The sequence below is a fragment of the Chinchilla lanigera genome, unplaced genomic scaffold (assembly GCF_000276665.1).
Source record: "Chinchilla lanigera isolate Chin_1 unplaced genomic scaffold, ChiLan1.0 scaffold00006, whole genome shotgun sequence".
NCBI lineage: Eukaryota > Metazoa > Chordata > Mammalia > Rodentia > Chinchillidae > Chinchilla > Chinchilla lanigera.
Window position 1 is genome coordinate 717,219 of NW_004955407.1, and position 22,122 is coordinate 739,340.

Consider the following 22,122-nt stretch of genomic DNA (forward strand, 5'->3'; position numbering starts at 1 on the left):
AGAGAATATGTGCTGAGTCTAGGAAGGAGAATCTCGACTATGCCACAGCTCAGCACCCCCGACAGACCAGTTACTTTGTGTGTTTATTGTCTTTCTCCTCTCCATGAGGACTCTTTCTAGAGTCCGAGCTGCAGAAGGGCAGGGTTTTTGTCTACTCCATATCCACAGCACGCAGAACAGCATTTAGTACAGAGTTCTCACAAGTATTTGTTGAATAGCTGAACACAAACAAATGAATAAATTTCTAGTTTCCCCATGAGGAAACTTAAATTAATGAAATTAATTACCTCTTTTGGCCCTAATTCCAGAACAGTAGGAAAGTTTTGATTCCAAACTAATGTTAGCCTAAGTCTTTAATTACTAGAAATTTTCAATTTTTAAAGCAAAGGAAGACAACATAGCACATTCTTTTTATTTAACTGATAAAATACTGAAATTTGAAGAGCTAAATCTTCACGAACCCAGAGGCAAAGTTCCCTGTCATGTAACTGAAAGTATCATCTTACTTTCACCAATGAGCACATAGAACCCTGGGACCTAAGTGAAGCAGCCAGTGGCACATTTGTGTGTACACTGGTCTTGGTGCCTAACTTGCTCTGCTAACTTATCACCTCTACCTCTATGACCCAGATAACTTAATTTCCAGGATTTCTGCAACTGACCAATCTTCTTTGAAATTTTTACATGGGCTATCCAGCTTAGCTGCAATTTTCTCAGAGGCTCTGTTGAGCAGACCATAATTCACAGCGTCTGGAAAGTCCAGAGATTGAATATGAACTGTCAAGGAGAGATATGTGGGCTTACATGCTGTCAGAGAGCAAGCATGTGCTAGAATTTAAATTGGTAATTCCCTCGAATTCAGCACCTTCAGTAGGAGAACTCTTAAATCTCAAATAGTCTCTAGAGAATATGGAAATTGTGACAGCTATAGGACTGACAATAAGAAAGATATTTGGAGGCTTTTATTTTTAGTGTGGATAAAATGAAGGTGAAAAATAATTAGATACGCTAGCAGTGGTCCTAGAAAAGTCATCCAGTGGAGCTCACGCGGGCAGCTGGTCTTCTCCACGGCCAAAATGGTTGGAGGAAAAATAGAAGCACCGGATGTTTCAGCCTCAGAAGCAAGATAAGGAATAGCATGCACGGCCATCAGCGTTATGACTTGTATTTCTTGTACTAAGATCGTCATTCGCACCACTATTTACCCTTGACTTTGCCCTCACTGATAAAACTCAGTTCTCAGGAGTATGTGCGAGAAGCACATCAAGGGCTCATTAAAACTGAATGCTGAGCTCCCCTCGCGGAGCTCTAGCAGGCTGCTGTGGCTTGAACATGCTTTGCCTCCTGTGAAACTTATGTTGAAATTTAAGCCCTCAGTGAGATATTAAAAGGTGTGACACTGTAGGAGTTCGGAGAGGTGATAGGGCTTGTCCTCATGAATGGATTAAAGGGTTACCTCGAACGGAGTCCACTATGAAAGCCAGTCTGACTGCTTCTCTGTGCTGTCTCTTGTGATGTGATGCCCTGTGCCATTTCAGGACTCTGCCGGCAGGAAGGTTTCCACAGGCCCTTAACCTTGAACCAGAACCATGGGCTAAATAAATCTTCCTTTATCACTTATCCATACTTCATTATTAGCAACAGAAAACAGTCTAAGATGTAAATCTAGGATGGACCTGAGAATATGCACTTCTAACACACCCCCAGGTGTTTGCGATGCCTTTGGTACAGGGCCTCCCTTTGTAAACCATAGTTATGATGGAATTCTTCCATTTAAGAGAATGCTCCTTGCTCCCTGTATGCTGTGCACCTGCATACACACTAGTCTCTCTATCCAGGAGAGACCAGAAGTTTTCCAATCCTCTCCTCCCACCTCATGCCCACCCTCATCATTTTAATGGCCAATTTTTCCTTAATTTTAAGGTCTTCTGTAGGGCATCACTTCTTTAAAAAGCTTTCCTTGACAGGTTTGTTTCTTTTTCTCCTTGTACTCCTCTAATGTCATATTTACCTGTCCTGTAATCTTTAATTTTTTGAATCTCTTACTAACATTTATGAAAGCTGTAAACAAGTTCATCCTTCATTTCTTTTTTTTTTTCCTTCATTTCTTTGAATCCCCAGTGCCTACTTCCATTTCTGGTCCATTCATTAATATATTTTGTTAGAATGAAAGGGTGAATTAATAAATCAACAACTAAGTGGTTTTGCTTTTTTTTAAGAGCAGAATATATTTATTGAAGGAAAGAACGCTTCTGTCCAAGAGGGGAACAGAAGAAGGGCCCAAGTGGGTTACCCCTGACTCTGTCTTTTCTAAGGACTTTTATAGAGCAAAACCGGAGGTGAAGCAGGCCTAAGATAGGGGAAATGGACGAAACTATGGTCAGCCAGTAAGAATTGTTCAGGTAAAATTGATTAAACCAGGATCAAATGGGGAAGTGAGTCATGTAGCCAGCAGGCATGAATACAAAACAGGGGCTTTTCCTGTAAGGGGTTGGGTCAGGGACTCTTCAAGGTGATCACTACCTATTTAGAATATCAATCCCTGAGGTCCATCCCTTGGGAGGTAAGTGGGTGTGCTTGTTTAATCTTTTGTCTTGAGATCTGGCCCGAAGCAAGAACCACCTCTCCATTTGTAAGGTATCTTGTCTTCCATACTGGCTCCTTCGAGGGCCTGGCCCTCTCTGACTGCCTATAATAATTCTATCTAATCCAGCCGCCTGTAACAGGATCACTGCCATGCTTCCTTAAACCACATGGTCCAAAAGACTTTTTATAAGGCTGGAATATGTCTTCCTTGAGTGTCTGGTAAAATTCTCTGCTGAAGCCACTTCAGGGTCATAGTTGTCTCACCGACTCCTATCATTTTATTGTAATAGAATTATTCATTTTGAGGCTAATTTATTAGTTTTCTCCAGGTTTTGCGAGCACCTAGCTTTTCAAAACATGAGCTTGTCTCTTTTAATATCTAGCATCCATAGTGACGGTCCTGATGCCAGCTATTAGTTCTCCTCTCTTCTTTCTTTGGCATCTCTCCTAGTTTTATTATTGCCGTTGAAAAGTCAGCTGTATATCAAACTCTCACTCTTGGAAGCCAGAGTCTTCATTCTATGGCTGGTGTTTAAGATTTTCCATTTGTCTTTGATGATCTCCAGTAAAGTTATACTGTGTCTTTGTGTAGATTTATGTGCTTTTTTGGGGGATTTATCATTTCTTAAATGTGACAATTTTGGAGGAAATCTCTCTTGTCTCTCAATATTTTCTCCGCCCCATTCTTTCTTTCTGCTTCATCTAGAATTCTGATTAAAGATACATTAGTTCTTTCTATTTAGCCATCAGGATATTCTAATTTTTCTTTCATGTTTTTCTTACTTTTTTTCTCTCTGTGCTGTCATCTGAGTTCTATATTTTGACTTATTTTTCAGGTTTTTTTTTTTTAAATTAACTAAACAACCTAACCCATCATATTTCTGGAAAATCTTTTGACTTCCTTTTATGACTAAACTTATTCTCAGTTGTAGCCTCTGTGCTACTTGATAAATTCATCTGGGGTTCCCCCAGTTTCTTTGGTCGCACCTAAATTTGGGGGTGGGGGGGCTTGGAGGCATCAGGGAAGCGGGGGGCAGGTGTCTGTTCTTGGATGGCACAGCAAAGCCCTTCCTGTGCCTGACCCAGGCTCCCGCCCTCTGGCCTTCTCTCCGGTCACAGACGCCCTTCCCTGGAGGCAGGGGATGGACGGCTCTGTTGCTGGAGGCTCCGGGGAACTCTCTGGGGGCCTCTGCTCCATCAGCCCATCCTGGAACTCCCTAACTTGTAGCTGCACTAGGCACAGGTGTGCTGTTCAACGAGATCCCGTGAATCCTTCTGGGTCCTAAATCATCTTACATTCATTCCCTGTGACCTAAATCCTTTAAGAGTCTGGCTTTTGGAAATTCAGAAGTTTTTTGTCTATTGCTGAGGTCATATCCCTTCCCGGAAGTCTTGGATGCTTCACGTTTTAGCGCATGCCTGCTGCAGCCCTCACCCGTGTCCCCACCTCCAGCTCTGCCTTGCCAATTCCTGCTCAGTCCCTTTCTTCCCCAGGAGGCTTCCACGACTGGATCAGACACTTGGTTGGTGGCACACGCCTGTAATCCCAGCACTCGGGAGGCTGAGGCAAGAGGATCGCCGCGAGCTACAGACCAGCCTGGGCTGCAAAGTGAGCTCAAGGCCAGCCCAAACTGCATAGTGAGACCCTATCTCTCTCGTTCTCTCTCTCTCTCTCTCTCCTTTTTTTTTTTTTGGTCTTTTTGAGACAGGGTCTCACTATGCAGCCCAGGCTGGTCTCATACTTGCAACGATCCTCCGGCCTTAGCCTCCCGAATGCTGGGATTCCAGTTAAGTGTTATTCTACTTGTTTTAACTTCTATTACTTCTTAAGTGTCCTTCCTTTGAATTACATTTATGAACAAAATTGTTTCACTTCCAAGAGTAACAATTTATGTAACAATATTTGAAGCACTGTAAATTTCATTTCTTTATCTCAATATGGGAATAGTTTGTATCAATGCAGAATTTGCCAGTATGGTAAATTCACTGATATTGCTATATTTATTGTTTATAAAATGCTGAAATTTTAGGAAACATTAGTGTTCTTTCTGATTTTGTGTTCAGCAATTATATAACTAAATTTAAAGAACTATAGTGCAAGACTGCTTTAAAATGGATGCTCATTTGCAAAAGCATAAGAAAATATGAAATCCAGGTTGTTGTGAGTCAGCTGCGTCACACAGGGCAGTAAGATCGCTATGTTCTGCTTTTCTGCCCATCTTTCTAGTGCAGTGACGCACTCACACAGGTCAGGCTTGGGTTTGCGCACAGACAGCTGAAGCTTTTAAAGCGCTTCTGTGATTTTGCCAATAATTCTGGTTACCCAGTTTACACTCACTGACCTATTGTTTCCTTTGAAAAAGTAAAGTGTCATGCAAACATTTCAGCTGCTTCTTAATTCCTCCCACAAGCTTTTGTGGAATTGGCTGGGTTTATTTTAGAAACAACTGTCCATGCAGTGTTGTGACTTCATGGTGAAATAAAGCCAAAACAGATGCTTCATTGTATTTTACAAGTTTAAAGTTTCCTTAAATAATGAAAGGTGATTTTTAATGTACAGTGGTATTGTACAAATTTGAAATTTGAAACTTCTGAAGTTTTGATGTAGGTATATAATATTTTGTGTTTATATATTTTGTCTAAAACAATTTTAACTTGTCTTGGACATTTTGATAACTCATTTCTTCAACTCAAATTTTTTTGCTCTGAGAATTGATGGATTAATATGTGGACTGAACTCAGTTGGGAAATAAAACCCTACAGGAAACCAACACTGAATGCTATGTCATCCTTGCACATCTGTGACTTTCCATGGGACAACGTTGCTCTGTCTCTTACACTTTTACCCTTCCTTGCAGAATCTTGCCTGGGTGTCACTGTGAGTGTCACTCTACAGGCAGCCGAAGGTCCCTATGTGCAGAGGCACCTGCGGAGCAACACTGTAGTCTGTTCCCTTCCTGAGCTTAGGATATGGTCCTGCCACAGATAAGGGTAAGGAAACAGATACAGTTTAGAATCAAACCAGTAGATCTGGATAGGCCTCCAGATGGTTATGTTGCGAAATTGGGTTTTCTTCACTTTGCCCTTAATGCTCTTTTAACAAGTAAAATATAACATTAAAAAATGCAAATTGATAGCCTGGTGTTGCAGCATATTCCTATAACCCTACCACTCTTGGAGGCTGAGGCAGGCTGACAAGTTGGAGCCCAGTTAGGCAACTTAGTGACTTAGTGAGAACTTGTCTCAAAATATAAATAAAAGGACAGGAATGTGGTTTAGTGTGAAGGCTTGGGTTCATTCTCCATTACCGCAATCAAAAGCACATAAGCTAAAACAAAGCAACAACAAAAAGACAAGTCAGTAAAGCTATTTTCTGTTTTTGGAAGGATAGTTATAAATCTTCAAATTTGCACACAGAATATATTTTTTCACTAAATTTGGAGTAGTTTGAAATGTCTTAGGAACACTTTTGGTCTCTAGAAGGATGAAATGTTTTAAAGTCAAATAGTTTGACAAAATATTCAGACACTTTACATGATGTCTAATGGAAAAAATCCATTTGAAATCAAGTTAAATTAAAGTCAACATCTGGGAATGACACAGGTAGAAACTCTGCTAGTACTTCTGTAATGTGGTTGACAGAGACCACATACACATATGCACCGGTTCCTGGTATTCAGCACATTACCTGCTATGATTGCATGCATGAAATAAACAAAGAAGGGTGAGATAATTCAAATATATATGCAGAAGAAGAATAAATTCTAAGGTTGAGTATAATGATTTTGTAGCACAGAATGACTATAGTGATAATACTACAGCATTTACTTGAAGTTTGCTAAACAAGCAATACACATACAGCGCACAGAAAAAAAAAAAAAGGCCTAATTTTGAAAAAATCTTCTAGCTAAGGCATGATAACTTATATATCAAATAAGTCATGATTTTCTGTATGTTGCTGTATTTTATTGTCTAAAAACAAAACCATCTTATATATTAAAAATATATCCATTTCTATTTGTCTCTTTCCTTTTAGATACGAACCAAACTGTAACACTGCACATTTTATAACTTCTAAGTACCTGTTAATAGTTAATGATTTTCTTCCCAGTCCATTTAGCAAAGTTATGATCTTTAATATTTTTCATATTAAAGCCTTCAGTCTGTCTCATGGTGAATAAGTTTGGTTCTCATTGCTTAAAATCCTTATTTGATCCAGGCAAAATTGAAATGACATATTTTTTATCGATGTAATTTCCCTTAAAGGAGAACTTCCATTTTTTATGCAAATAGTATCGCTTCATGAATATTCTATGTATATAAATAAATCACATTAACTGCATTATTTTGCCCCTTAGGAATATTATACTTGGTCTATCATGTGTGCACTAACGGAGACATCTGCATTAAAATATTGCATAGCTCTCTCCATTCTATGCATGATGATCTATAAATGATTATAATCTTCTAAAAATTTGTGTTTATACTGAAGGACACACTATTTTAAGGAGGAGTATTATTGATTAAGAGAGGGGAAATAAAAAAATAATCCTGTAGAAAATTAGAAGGAATGACCAAGATAAATAAGAAAGTGAAAATATTGATGAGCAGAAAGGAAAATCAAGTCAGGCGTGGTGGCACATGCCTGTAATCCCAGCACTCACGAGGCTGAGGCAGGAGGATCATTGCGAACTTGAGACCAGCCCGGGCTACAAAGTGAGCTCAAGGCGAGCCTGACTTGCATACCGAGACCCTGTCTCAAAAAGATAAAAAAAAAAGGAAAGAAAGGAAAATCAGTCCCGGTTATGATCATTTAGCTGAAAAAAGCTTAGTGCCATAAAAATCTCCATTCCAACACTGACTGCTTGTGGGAAAGTACTGTTAACTGTAAATGTTGTGTGATAGTAGCCAGAAAGAAAAAGAGAGTATATTTATTTGCCATTTGTATTTCTTCCTCTGAGAACTGTGTATTCATCTAACATGCCCATTTTTGAATTGGATCTTTAAATATGAGGGGTGTCTTTTTTTTTTTCTTTCAATTTTTATATGTTGTAGGTACTAGTCTTTTGGCTGAGGAAAAAGTGGTCAAAAATTTTTTCCACTCTGGATTGTCTCTTCACTCTTTTGGTAATTTCTTTTGCTGTGCAAAAGCTTTTTAATAAGCTAATATCCCAGTATTTGATTCAAAAGTAGGGTGAAAGAAAGAGGAAAAGAAGGGAGGGAAAGAAAAAGAAATATAAGATAGTTATACTACTAGTTTCTCTTAGCTCCCTGAAAAGAAAGATTTGTGCTAATACCATTTGGAGAATTTTTTATGTCCATATCTTGTACTTTAAGCAACTACTTTGAAGATAACAATATGTAATGTATTAACTATCATTATTCTTCTATTATTTTGTTATGAAATTTTGTTTGAATTTTTCCATGAAATAAACAGTGAATAGCGCTTATGACATAATGGGATTCGACAAATACTATGTTCTTATGGAATCTCAATGTTAAAAGTTACAGTGAGCCAGGCATCATGCCACATGCCTCTAATCCCTGCACTCAGGAGGCTGAGGCAGGAGGATTGTTGCAAGTTCAAGGCCAGCCTGAACTGCATAGCAAGACTCTGTCTCAAAAGACAAAAAGAAAAAAAAGTTGCACCAAATTTCTAATCTAATTTCCTTTTTAACTCACTGAAGGAATACTTGGGTAAGGGCTGTCATCACTTCATAGACCAGGTGACTTTATGTTCACATGATCTGACTGCAGGGAGATTACACTTTCTCACTGATGTTTGCATTTACATAGTTATGGCTATCAATGTAGAAAGTGTGCTGTGGATTGGAGATTATTTCAAATTAAAGTCTTGAAGGCTGGAATCTGTCCTCTGGGTGGACTCATAAAATCTGCCTCTTGCTTGATCGATTAACTTCTTATTGCTCCACCAGGGTTGGCTGGCCCTCTTCCTGCTTTGTGCTCCACTATTAATAACCATTCCAAACTCGCTGGCTGCTGTTAATAATGAGGAAGCTAATTTCATCCTAAGTAATTGAAGCAGTACATAGTGCATTTCAACCATTAGACTGGATCAGGGTAACTGAGAGGTTTTTTTGAGGAAAATATGATAAAGTTTGCTTTTCTTAAAATATCACCAAATTTTAAAATTAATAACTATTTTCTAATTAAAATTGTACATATCATGTTTCTATTTGATTCAAGCCAACTTTACCCAAAATAAATCAAGCGACATTGTTTGCCTGTGGCAAATAAGTTAGTTCATACTTTCTTTTGAGAACTGGTAAAGAAAATACAATTCTTTCATATTTTAGCTTATGAAGATGTACTTTCTGTATTTGATTAAAGGCATATTGGAACCTGTGTGAAATGTCTCTCACCAAATGTAAAGATACATAATCCAAAGTTCCTGATCTCAAAGACTTCACCACGTAGTAAAGAAGAAAGTCCTTGGACTACAGAGAGTGGTAGGGAAAAGTGAGCCCTTCTTACTTGGCTGGTGAGTGACATTTCAGAAAGAGTAGTTTGTGAGCTTAACCAGCAATGTGTGATGATTTTCTGAATATTCCTACAGAAAATTATGGAAGAACTTTAAATATGATGAAGATATAGAACATTTGTATATGAAGCATCCAAATAATCTCTTTTTCTTAAAGTGCATATTAACTTTAAGGAAACAGAAAAAGGGCAATGTCAGTTTGGTTTACATTTGGAGGGAGACTTAAATATTTGTTGAGAAATCCACATTTTCTTCAATTAAAAACCAAAAATCTAGGTTATCAAAATATACAAAATGGACATAAAAAAAATTGGTCCGATGGGGATGTGAAGAGTGCATTAGGGAAGAAAGAAAGACATTATTGTCCCTTCATTGTCAGGATTATTTCCCATTATAAATTATTAAAATGAATGAAATTGTTCAAATATGAAACCATACTCAAAAGACTAAATTTTATGAATGTTTTCAAAATCATTAAATGATCAAATCCATCTATTTGTATTTACATACCACTCTGTACAAATGTATAATGCATGACAGAAGAGTTTATTTTGAAATAATCACTGTGATTGAGTAATTTATAGCTTAGTGTATTAATGTTGATGATTTTGTGTGGTTATATGATATGAACTAGTGAATTATTATGACTTGTGATAAATAATTCATTTTAAAATGATGACAGATGTAGCTTTTGTGCAACAAAACTGTTTTTTGTAGCCTAGAGGTGAAAACTGAAATTTACATGCTGTTAAAATTTCAGTTATAATTAATCCTTTTGGGGAGAAGAAATGCTTGCTTATGTGTTGGCAATGCATTTATTCTCTTGAGTCAATGGGGAAACTACTAGGGCAATGAAAGGGGTGAATTGTTAATTATTACATATAAAATTCCAATTTTCTTTAAAGTTTGTCTGTATGCTATGGATTCTGATGTGATAGCCCCCAAATTATTTTATAGTATTTAATCAAAAGTATCAAGCTCTTATAATCTAGTAGATTATATTTTATTTTCGATTTAAACATACATGTATAAAATTTTATTCTAAATTATATTTAAATGTTAATTATTGTTTGTGTTTTGAATAAATGTCTAATGACATTTGTTTAAATGTCTTATTTCATTATCCTTACATTGTTTTTATTCCTTTTATTCCTTTTTATCCTTATATTGTTTTTATTCCTGTAGGTATAATTTTAATGAATTACTTTAAAAGGATAAAATATTTTTAAGCTGTTAATAGGATATGGTGTACACTTTTCAAATTTTCATTGTTTTGGCCTTTGAAAATAATCATAAATATAGTAACAAAACTGAAGCAATTAAAATTTTCTGTTGTGGAGGTGGTAATGTATGCCTATAATCCCAGCACTTAGGAGGCTGAGGCAGGAGAATCATAGTGAATTTGAGGGCAGCCTGGTCTACATAATGAGTTCAAGGCCAGTCTGAACTACTGTACATAGGAGACCCTGTCACAAACAAACAAACAAGCAAACAAAAACAAATTTCCTACTGTTACATCCATATGAGCCAAAAGGAGTATGCTTCATCAGTGTGTATGGGGTTATGTGTTTATAGTTTATACTCTGGCCATATAAAAAATTAATTTAATTTTGAGAAAAATTTTATTAGCTTCCAACTAACACTGAACTTCTATGCATTTTTCAGTGAAAGGTCATATGAAGTATATTCTTATGTTTTTCAGAATACTCATTCTTCAGTTCATTGTAATTTTATTAAATCTACTCTAAAAGGGAGGAAGAAGATCAAATGTAGTACTTACTACAGAAAGGCAATGTACAGTCAGTACTCAATAAATGTTTTTAGTAGATATGATGTTTGACTATGCCCTTTGTGTAGTGAGAGCTTAGAGGACACAAAAGTGTTAATATTAAAGCACAAAAGGAAAGTATTTTTGTGACTATCTAAGACTGAATCTCTCTCTCTCCCTATATACAAATGTGATGAGGTTTTCTACAGAGTTAGGGAAAGATAAATCCTAGAGGGCTAGAAGACTGGTTTGATGGTCTAGCAGTAATAATAATGTTTCCATTAGCATAGTCTGACAGTGCACAAATAGCCAAGCCCTGATGTGGCAGCGCAGGGTGAGTCATCATACGGTTCTTCGGATATCATTAAGATTTAGAGCATGGCTACTTAAGAATGCCATGGTTTTGAAGAAGAGCTAGTTTATATTTTATCCTATTGTCTCATTAATTGTTAACAAATTAAAAGTGAAACAAAGTCCAAATTAGGTAAAATTGAAAATAACTGAATTTTAAACTATTTCATTTTGTTTATTTTTAAAAATTTGAGCCAGACTCAAATGAGGGATTTAGTCTCTTCTCTTCAACCTACAGCTCATCCTTTTGTGTTTATTACAAATTCAGTTAATTAATTGTAATACACAAGGCAGAACTTAATAAAAAAATTACATTACAATAGTTCAGGCAAAACTTGAGTAACAAAAGCTCTGAAAACCCAAGCATAAGCAAGAGAGTGTGAAGAGAGAAAAGAATGATGCCGTAAATTGGGATTCATGTCATCATATTCCTGAACTTAGAGTAAACCTGCCTGTAGCCTAGCATGATGTTATTCATTAAAATTCTCTTCTGGGTCTATACTTCATGCTTTAAAAATGCAATTTAAAGCTGAGCAGATAAAAATGATCCTTTCAATGATTATTCCTTAGGCTGTAAATTGACTTAGGAAGCATTCTGTATACCCAAACTTCAGGTTCATGATAATACATTTTTCAGATTCTTCTTAGACATTTTGTCTTTTTAACCTTCTAATAAAAGTTGCTTTCATAGTATTCACAAATCAGTAGTCCAGAACACAATTTCACCCTCTTCTGCTGCCATTGTCAAATGGTTCTAGGGATCTCATCTTGTACCCGCTCTCACTAGTTATCAGATTTTTGGTCAAGCAACCTAAGTATCTAAACAGACGCATGACTTTATTGGAAATAATGGAGATAATATATCTAAATGACAGCATAGAGTCTTGCACATTTGACTATTCAGACTACTCACTGACTGAAATCCTCCAATGCCCCTTTCATAACTTCAGGACGGGTGCCAGTGCCTCAACGGCTGAAGAACCTTAAACTTGGCCCTGTGCAACTCCCCACCCTTGCTGCGGCCGCTTTATCATTCATGTCTCCTCGCTGCAGCTGCACCAAATTATCCGCTCTTTAGATTTTTATGCGTTTCAGGCCCTAGTGCTTTTGTTGTTCTTTGGTTTCTCCCAGCTTGTCATTCTCCAGAAGCCTTACATAAGCCATTGCGGCCGAGTTCTTTCTTCGTTTTCACACATCTTTATGATGGTTCATGTTAACAACCTGGTATTTTAAATCATCACCATTTTCTTTCTCCAAATCAGGGTTGTAAATTACCTGAAAATGAAAGCTCTAGCTCTTATTATTACTTCTAATATCAGGGCCTCATAAAGACTATGGCACATATTCAGTGACCTATACATTTTTGTTGACTGAATAAATATTGTACTGTCATTAGTCAGTATGGGATATTTTAGGCAAAGAAAGAGGTTTGCCTCTAAATAACATCCGAGAGAATTCTTGTGCTCAAATTATGACATTTAAATGTATCAACAGTTAGGTTGAAATCAAGTCAAAGTTTTAATGTTTAATCATAATTTATTATTTTTTTTAAATTAGATTTCCTTCCCTAAAAAGAATTGACCCACATGACCTATTTTGATTTAATGTAATGAGTTTATCTAAGACTGCCTTTCTAACTTAATAATGTGATACTAAAAAGTTCAGACTTCTAAAGTTAAGTAAATTTCTTTACCTGTGAAATAGAATAAGAAAACTGAGAGCATGTTAACTTCTTCAGGCTATTCAATAAACTTTGGTAATTAATAATGCATTTTACAGTAAACAATATAAGCCCTAAACACAGCCTGCAAAGGGCAGTAATTTGTCTCTTACACTGAACGTCGCTTGGACCTTACTTTACACTTAGGCTATGACTTGATATGTGGTTAAAGAAAAAGTCACTAGAACATTGTGAGGACACTTCTTTGCATAGTTTTATAAAGATTTTATTGTAGATTTATTTTGTGTTATCATTACACTCCACTCCTAATAATTCAAGTCCTAGCTTGAGAAGTCACTAATCCCCAGCAGGATTATAAATGACTGTACTGCTACTAAATTTAACCCCGGTCACAAGCATTCATTTTAGCCAATAGTTTACTCTTTCTTAAACTGTACTCCTTCTAACTCATATAGGTTACTGCTTTTGCACTTTTTTTATTAGATATAATTGTTTTTTAATTTTTATTTTTTAAAAAAGAATGAAAACATATTAACAAACAGACAACCATTTACAAAGTAGCACAGGAACAGTACGAGCAACAATGAGCTATGTATAAGGTGACAGAGAATTAACAGTGGTTGTATCACATACTGATAACTTCAAAGTGGTTACTCAAGAAAACAAATACAGACGTGTAAGATTGAGCAAATAATTAATCATTAACTGTTCCTTTCAATAAAGCCATATGTCAGTAGTACAACTCTGTTAGCTATCCTGTAATACATATATACACAATTTTCCCCTTCTTTCTTTTCTCTTTTCGCTCATTCCAGTTGCTCTTTACTTTTGAGCAGTTCCCTTTCATTTCACAATGTTTGTCATACTTCCTAATTTTTATTCACTCTTTCAGGTCTTACACTAGTGAGACAATACTATTCTTACCATGTAGGTCAGATTTATTTCACTTATGAGTATGGTCTCTAGTTGTGACCATTTACCTATAAAAGCCTCAAGTTTATCTTTGTTTATAGCTGAGTAATATTCCATTATATAAAAATGCCACAATTTTTTTTATCTATTCCTCAGTGGATGGACATTTCGGTTGCTTCCATAATTTAGAAATTACAAATTGTGCTGCTATGAACGTAGGTGCACATATATCACTGTGATATGATGCTTTCAGATCTTCTGAGAAAATACCCAGAAGGGGAATAGCTAAGTTGAATGGGACCTCTAGACCTAGTTTGCTGAGGAATCTTCAGACTGCTTTCCACAGTGGTTTCACCAGTCTGCATTCCCACCAACAGTGGAGAAGGGTTCTTATTTCTCCACAGCCTCACCAGCATTTGTTATTTGATGATTTCTTAATGATAGCCGTTCTTACTGGGGTAAGGTGGAATCTCAATGTTGTTTGAATTTGCATTTCTCGAATGACTAATGATGAAGATATAATTGTAATAAAGAAATATTTTTGGATCAGTTTCTTCACTAATATAACAACAACAATAACGACAACAAAAATTCAATATAGATTTTAAAAATCTAAACAGTGTTCCTGCCAAGAAAGGGTAAATTGGAGAAAGTGTAGCCTATTTGATAGTCTTATGGTTGGCACTTTGTAATAGTAGGACTGAGATGGGTGACGGAGTACTTAATATACTCAGTGTTAGAAGATAGCCTTCAGCTTCAGCCTTTAGCTTAACCTTCTTATCAGCTGCATGAATTTGAACAAATTGCTTAACTTTTAGTTAAAAGTGAAATTAGGGAAATAATATGTGTTTTGATAGGTGTTAAAAGGTTTGAATGAGATAATTCATATAAAATAGTTCACAGTATTTCAGGCATTTATTATAGACCCAATAAATGGTAGCTGTTGTTACCTATAAGAAATTATTATAATAAATTTGCAATTTCCTGAATTATTGTGTCAATGTTATATCAGTGTTGAAATTTTAATTTTTTCATACAGTTATGTAGGAAGAATAACCTATCTTATCCTTACAAAAATACCAGAAAAATGGATTTTTCAGAGCCAAAAAGTATTCAAAGGTAGAGATGCACTTGAAATTGGAAAGAGATTTTAGAGTCTATATTACCTGATGTTGGAACACTCCACTCCATTTACCCTTTTGGTTTTAAGTATGTTGAGGCTATATAATTAATGTGTTTCTAATTAAGCTGATGCTTCTATATTAAACTTATAATGTGCATTTCAGTGGAGTTTGTCTCTTGACCACTGTTTTTAATTGATCTGAGATAACAAGCCCAAAATACACAATTTTTAACTAATTGCAAAAATCATTTGTTCATGGCTTTATTCTCTTCCAAATTATATTCTGATCCCAGGAGTTGTGAACAAAAGTATGTTAACATCATCACTGAGATTTTCTGTGAAATAGTCTGAGTGATGTGTTGTGCACAAAGGGACATATATGAGCAATGTTATGATTGTGGCAGGGCATTTATTTTGGGAAAACATTTAATGATAGCACCAAAACATTAACTGAAATGACTGTATAAATCCCATCTGGAAACTAAATCCCATCTGGAAAGGCTATTAAAAATTTGGGAAACCTGGTTTTAAAATATTAGGTCAAATTGTAATGGCCCTATCTTACTTTATATTCTTATGTAAAACTTACTTTCATCTCCTGTTTCAAATTCAAACTTCTGACTGTAGCCACTGTATCCTGTTGCCGTCCTTACTCGGATATGAAATATGTACATGGTGGCTGGCTTGAGACCCGTGATGATGACACTGGGGGCCTTGGACCTTGTGGAGGAATAGGTGAGCTGCTCATGCTCCTAGGGGACAGAAAAGAGAGAAAGGAAATGAAGCCAGCCATGTGATCCTGCGTTTTCCTAGAGACATTCCAAGGTTAAACTGAGGAATTATGTTCTGAATGTCAAAGTATTCACTAGAAGGAAGCATAAGCATGTCTTTATATAGTTTAGCATTTGGTTGCTTATCATTGTGATGTATATGAAATGACCCTGGTTTGCAAATTTGTTAGGGAAGATGATTATTCTTAGGTAAACCACACTTTTTCTTTTTTGTTTTTTTTCTGGTACTGGGAATCGAACTCACGACCTCATGCTTGCCAGGCAAGCGCTGTGCCGCTCAGCTAAATCCCCAGCTCCGTAAACTACACTTCTACTGTTAATGATTTATATGGTATGATAAAAAATTTGGCAAACACTTAAATTAAAAATTATTATAGTAAAAGATACATTGCCATTAATTCCTCTCAAAATATTCTCTCTCATTTGGACACACGTATCACATCCTTCTTGCTACTTTCTGAAGCAGTTCCAGAAGTCCTCTTTTGTGTCTTTAGCTACATTATTGTGATTGCCTGGATGTCCCACATCAATTCAAAACATTTACCTTTCATGGTCATTTTGATTTTGGGGAAGAATCGGAAGTCCAGTGGTGCCAAATCTGGTGAGTAAGGACACATCTTAATGATCTTGTGGCCCTTCCTTTCCATTGGATAGCACTTGGCAACAGTAGTCGCTATACTTTTTTTTAATCACACCTCCTAAAGACAGTCATGAAAAAGAACTTCTAGAACTGCTTCACAGTGGCAAGAACTTATAGGGTAAGTGTGTTCAAAGCGACGGGGGAGTGTTGGAAGGGGGTTAATGGCAATGTGTCTTTCACTGAAATGAATTTTTAAGAATTTGAGCACTCGTTCTTTATTCTAATCACGCCTCATAGATTTCCATCCAGCTCTAAGGAATAGTGGTGGCGTGAGAGCACATTTACACAGGATGGCAGCTACATCTTGGGCAGAATGGGCACATTAGGTCAGACCACACCCACAGAGTGCAAGGAGCAAGGTTGGGAGAATTCAAGTACCCGCTACTCACTTCTACCCGCAGGTAGTGCCAAAATGCCGGCGCTATCCGTGGGTAGACCTGTGGGTGAAAGAAAAAGATATATTAATCGTTTTTTAAAGTTGGAAATCTTTTATTCTGAAATGAAGTACTTGATCTTTAGATCAGTGGTTCCCCGAGTGGGTATGACAGAAACTGAGTCAATTTTAAGAAATAAAATGGTGGTTTTTCCTCGATGGAAAACTGACTCCTCCCCAGATAGCATAGCTAATTTTTTACAAGTTATATCGTGCAAGTTACATAGTGATTGTAACAGATTTTACAGTAGTCTGCTCATGAAAGAGCACTGAAGACACCGGGAGGTGTGAGAGACTTGCTGTACCGACAGAATTAGATTCAGACCTGAGATTTGATTCCTGGACTCCTAGCAATGTATTAACTACCATACTATTTCCTTTCACTACAGCAAGCAGAGCAGCCAGGGCATTCTGAATGATCTAGTGAGCGAGGCGCTTTCACTCAGGTTTGACCCTTACCTCAGAACAGAATAATTCATTTTTCCTATACTTATAAAAAACTGACCACAAAATGCTGATGGTGGGTATATATTAAACTTAATGCTGCTTTTATATTATCAAATTATCATCAATTCCTTTGTAATGGGTATCTGAAAAAGTTATGTAGCTTGAGAGGCTCCAATATGAAAATCTGCAATCTGAAATGCCCCCAAAATGAGACTTTTTGAGTGCCAATACAATGTCACATGTGGAAATTTTCACAGTGGTCTCACGTGGTGTGTCAATCAGAACTCTGGTGCACAAAATATATGGTATGTAATGATCTTCAGCCTATGTGCATAAAGTGCAAGTGAAACTACAATGAATTTCGTGTTTAGGCTTGGGTCCTATCTCCAAGACACCTCATATGCAAATATTCAAACTCCTCAAGAATACCAAAACTGGAAAAAATTTCTGGTCACAAAAATTTTGCAAAAGGAATAGTCTATCTGTATTTGTATGAAAAGCTCCTCTAGATTCTCAGGTCAAGTGAGCTTGACAGGCCTTTAAGTGAATTTCTATTTTTGTCTTCTAAATTGAGTAGTAGAAATTTTCAGGGATAGAAATAACTTTCAAATTCACTAATTATGTATAATATTCACATCAAGATTTCAGGAGAAATGAGAGGGTAGAGAGGGGAAAGAGGGGAGGAGATTGATAATCATCCATTTACATATTTATATATATAATAAATGCAGATATCATGTATTGTAAATATATGCCAATAAAAATAAGAAAAGATATTTCATTTATGTTTTGCCTCATCACTATTGTTGTTGAGATTTTCCTGACTAATGAAGCTACAAAAATCTACACATACAGATAATGTGTCAAATTGCATATATTTATTAGTGATGCTTTGAGATTTAGAACTATGAAAATCATTTCCCTTAAGCTACTTTTGAGAAAAAAGTTCTTATCTTAAGGATCATTTTTAAACTTTATGGTCTTATTTGTTAGAATTTTACATGCTATATAGTGATTTTGTACATAAGTAAAAAATTGAATGTACCGTCTATTCCCCCAAATAATAAACATTATTTATTAAATATGAAGGAGAGAAAAGAGTGATAGCAATTATTCTGTTAAATAGACAAAATAGAAAAATTGCAATTTATACATATTTCTAATTAATTTTTGAGATTATAAAGCAAATAAATATTTATCCACCTACCATAAAGTTTAAGGAAATAAAGCATATAATCATCGGTGGCCATGGTCATCGGGAACAGTTGAAGGTAGAAGCTGGCTAATGATGAAGGCCTTGTAATTAAGGAAGTTATATAGTCATGTTGTGGGGAAATTGTTTATAGACTACCAGAATAAAATATAATATTTCTAGTAGACATTTATAGAACATGCGGAGCTTACAATCTCATATACAAGAGGAGACTATTCTATCTTGCATATAATTGTCTTAGCTTATGAGTTATGGTGTATTTTGAGTGCTGTTTTTCAATTTGAAATGATGATTGAGAGAGGAATGGTAAAGCCATGAAAAATAAATTGAACTGCATCCACAAAGAATAAAGTACACATTCAAATGTTTGCTCTTAAAATGGCCTCATCATAATTAATAATTAGATGTTTGTTGCCTCACCAAAACATAGCTAAATAGTAACTTACTTCTTAGAAAAGTTCTAGGAAGTAATAGGAAGTAAAGAATACTTTTAACAGCAGTCTTTTGCTTTTCTGCTCTTATATACGCAAGTGCCTTCACAGCTACATCCCTGGAATAAAAATCCTCAAGCAGTGTGCTTAAACGGTCCCTCATCCTGACTCCCTTAACAAATGACAGCAGCTGCCATGTCTTACATCTTGCCATTTGCTAGCCTGTCGTGGAAGGAGGCTCAGAAAGAAGCAGTCTTGTCCTCACACAGTGTAATCACAGCACCTGGTCCTCCTAGTATTTTCAGTCTCTTGGAAAATCAAGTTGGTTTTCATCTGTGACAAGTACGGGACACTATTATCCCAGACTAATTGCCTTTCTGCTGACACATCAACTCCCATTCAAAGTACCTGTCACTAGGTAGAGACCACTCTTCACACAGAGCTTTCTAGATCTTCTTAGTCACTCTGGCAGACTGAATTCTGAACATATCTGAATAGACTATGTGCATTTTTTTGGAGTTTGTACTATAAGTCTGTGTTATAATGGAACATCTATTTGTATGATATGTGCATTAGTCAGATTTCCCCATCATTGTGATGAAATACATGACATCTGAAACTTAAAGGAAGAGAAGTTTATTGGCTCATGGTTTCCAGTAGGATAAGTCTCAAGTTAGTTGGCTTCAGAGAAGAAACGGCATGGTGGAACGGCCTGCCAGAGGGACAGCTCTTCACCCTATGGCAGCCAGGAAGCAAGAAAGAAGGGAGAGACAAGAACATGCCCTTCCCTAATGCCTCACTCACCTCCCACCAGCCCCACCTCCTATCAATACATTCAGTCGCTGAACTTATCAAAGGATAAATCAACTGATGAGTGCAGGGGCCCCACGGTCCAATCATCTTCCAAACATATGAGGCTTTTGGAATACTTTAGATCTAACCAATGATCTTCCAACTCTGGTCCCCCAAAACAAGCATATCCATCTTATTGTGCCAAATGCATTTAGTCCATTGTTAAGAGTCACCCATCTTAACAATTCTAGCATTTCTGAAAAGTCTATGTCCAAAATCTCCTCTGAGACTCAAGCCAAATTCTTAGCTGTGAGCTCCTATAAACACCAAAAAGAAAGTTCAGTACTTCCAATGCACAAAGTAAACATAACTACTCCAAAGTAGAGGATTGGGGACCAGAAAGACATAGGAGCAAAATAAGACCAAAACTCACCAAGGAAAACATTAAATCCTGTAGCCCCATGTCCAGCATCTTGGGCATATTGTGAGATGTAAATCCCAAAGGGGATGGGCTGCACTGTTACCCCCATTGCTTTTCTCTTGAGCTGAATCTGTTTGCTGCATGAAGCTTTCCTCAGGAGACCTTCATGTTCCTAGTATCCACAGATTCCTGGGGTCTCCACTCCACCTTTGGTTCACTGTTTTCAGTTTAACACTACCTTCTTAGAGTCACACTGCTTCTGACCTGAAATCTAAGTGAAAACTTCTGTGACTCTACAACTGTTACATTCTGCATGCCTGAAAAACCAGCACCATGTGGATGAGAACAAAATCTGCCACCAGCTAGTGCAGCACCCAGGCCCTCCTGAACCATTGCTGCAGCACTCTCTGAGTGATTAAACTTGGAGAACACTTTCCTAGAAGGCCATGAATAAGCTGGGCTCTCTACAAGCAATCTTCTCAAAGCATTTCCTTTTTATATCCTAGGATCTCTAAAGGGTGGGGCCTGGCAGATCAGCCTAAAAGCAGCCAGCAATATCCATGCCACACCCTGAATATTGGGTTGCCTTGAAATTTGCTCTGCCAGAGCAATTAGCCTACTGCCCTCAATCTCAGGTTACCCCAAAAATCTTAGGACATAGATAAAACTTAGGCAAATTTTCTGTCACAGCATAACACGTATGCCTGTAGTCCAACAGCCAATGGAATCCTTGTTCCCAGTGGAAACTTGAGCCTGAGCTTTACTGTTCCCATTCTGATAACATCTCTTCTGAGCCATGAATACTACTGCACATCAAGCGGTGCTCACAGCATTCTATCTGGCATTTCCTACTGTTTCCTAACCCCTCCCATAAACCAGTTCCAAGGCTTCTGAACTACATGGTCAAGTACAGTCACAGTGACCACACATCTCTCAGGCTCACTTTTTTGTATTAGTAGCTTAGTTGCTTCTGGGAAAGATACCTGACTCCAAAATACTCCATCTTGAAGGAAGAGAAGCTTATTTGGTTCAGGTTTCCCATGGGTTCAGTCTAAAATAGGCTGGCTCCAAGGCAGAAATGGCACGGTAGAAAGCCTGGCAGAGAAACAGCTCAGCCTATGGCAGGCAGGAAGCCAGAAGAAGCAGGAAGCTGGAGATAAGAACACACCCTTCCAGGCTATGCTCCCAGGGCCTTACTCCAACCAGGCCTCACGTTCCCACAGTGCATTCAGCTGTAAACTTATCAATGGAGGAGTGCACTGTGTGGCATGGTACCCGCATGGCCCAATCACCTTGCAAATACAGGAGGCTTTTGGGGGCATCTTAAACCTAACCCACAGTTATATATATGTATGTTGTTAACTACACTAGACAATATATTCCATTGTTCATAAATATTTGCTTATGGTTTTTTGTCTTTGCTGACTCTGTGGTAAAATTTCCCTTATCACTTCTCTCTTAATATTATTTATTTTTAAACTTTTTTTAAGCAATCAAGTTTTCCAAGGTTTTAAACCAACTTTTGCCTTCATTCTTTCTCTATTGTTTCTTTGTTGCCAATTACATTTAATATATACTATAGCTAAAATTTGCTGCATTTTTTGTCTCTACATTTTTGTGTTAACATTATTATCTTTTAACTTCTTATGCTTTGTGCTTATTAACTACTAAGTATTATTTAAATATATAATTTAAGTTAAACAATTTCACCCAAAGTACTGTAATAGTTATACTTCTTACGTTTTCATAGGATGTGTTATCTATGCAATTCTAAGTATTTACTGACTTCCAAAACATATTATTTTAAAAACTTCTATGTAGGTTATCCAGGACAAGTGTTTGCAACTTCTCTGGATCAAGACAAGTTGTCAGACAGTAAATAGATGACCTAAGGTGTAAGTTTAACAGGTGGCAAAGCACATTGATCTGTGAATGCACAGAGCAGGCTCACTGGCCCAAGACACTGGCAGTCATAAGGTAATGCTTGCTGGTTGCAAGTAAAGCAGTGTCTTGGTTACTTTTCTCTCGTTG

The 22,122-nt window shown here is 36.8% G+C and overlaps 1 protein-coding gene across 4 annotated transcripts in view; it reads right to left on the reverse strand.

Annotated features, from left to right (window-relative positions):
* Nucleotides 1-22,122, reverse strand: part of Epha6 (EPH receptor A6) — an 822,128-nt gene that overhangs the window by 318,804 nt on the left and 481,202 nt on the right. For 2 of the 4 annotated variants that reach the window (XM_005375500.2, XM_005375498.2), the window contains exons 7-8: nt 16,744-16,791; nt 15,513-15,675 (exon numbers count right to left, since the gene is read on the reverse strand). In XM_005375500.2, the coding sequence (XP_005375557.1) occupies nt 15,513-15,675; nt 16,744-16,791 (211 nt within the window). The remainder of the gene's footprint in view (nt 1-15,512; nt 15,676-16,743; nt 16,792-22,122) is intronic. The other 2 variants (XM_013503527.1, XM_005375499.2) reach the window with 1 other exon arrangement.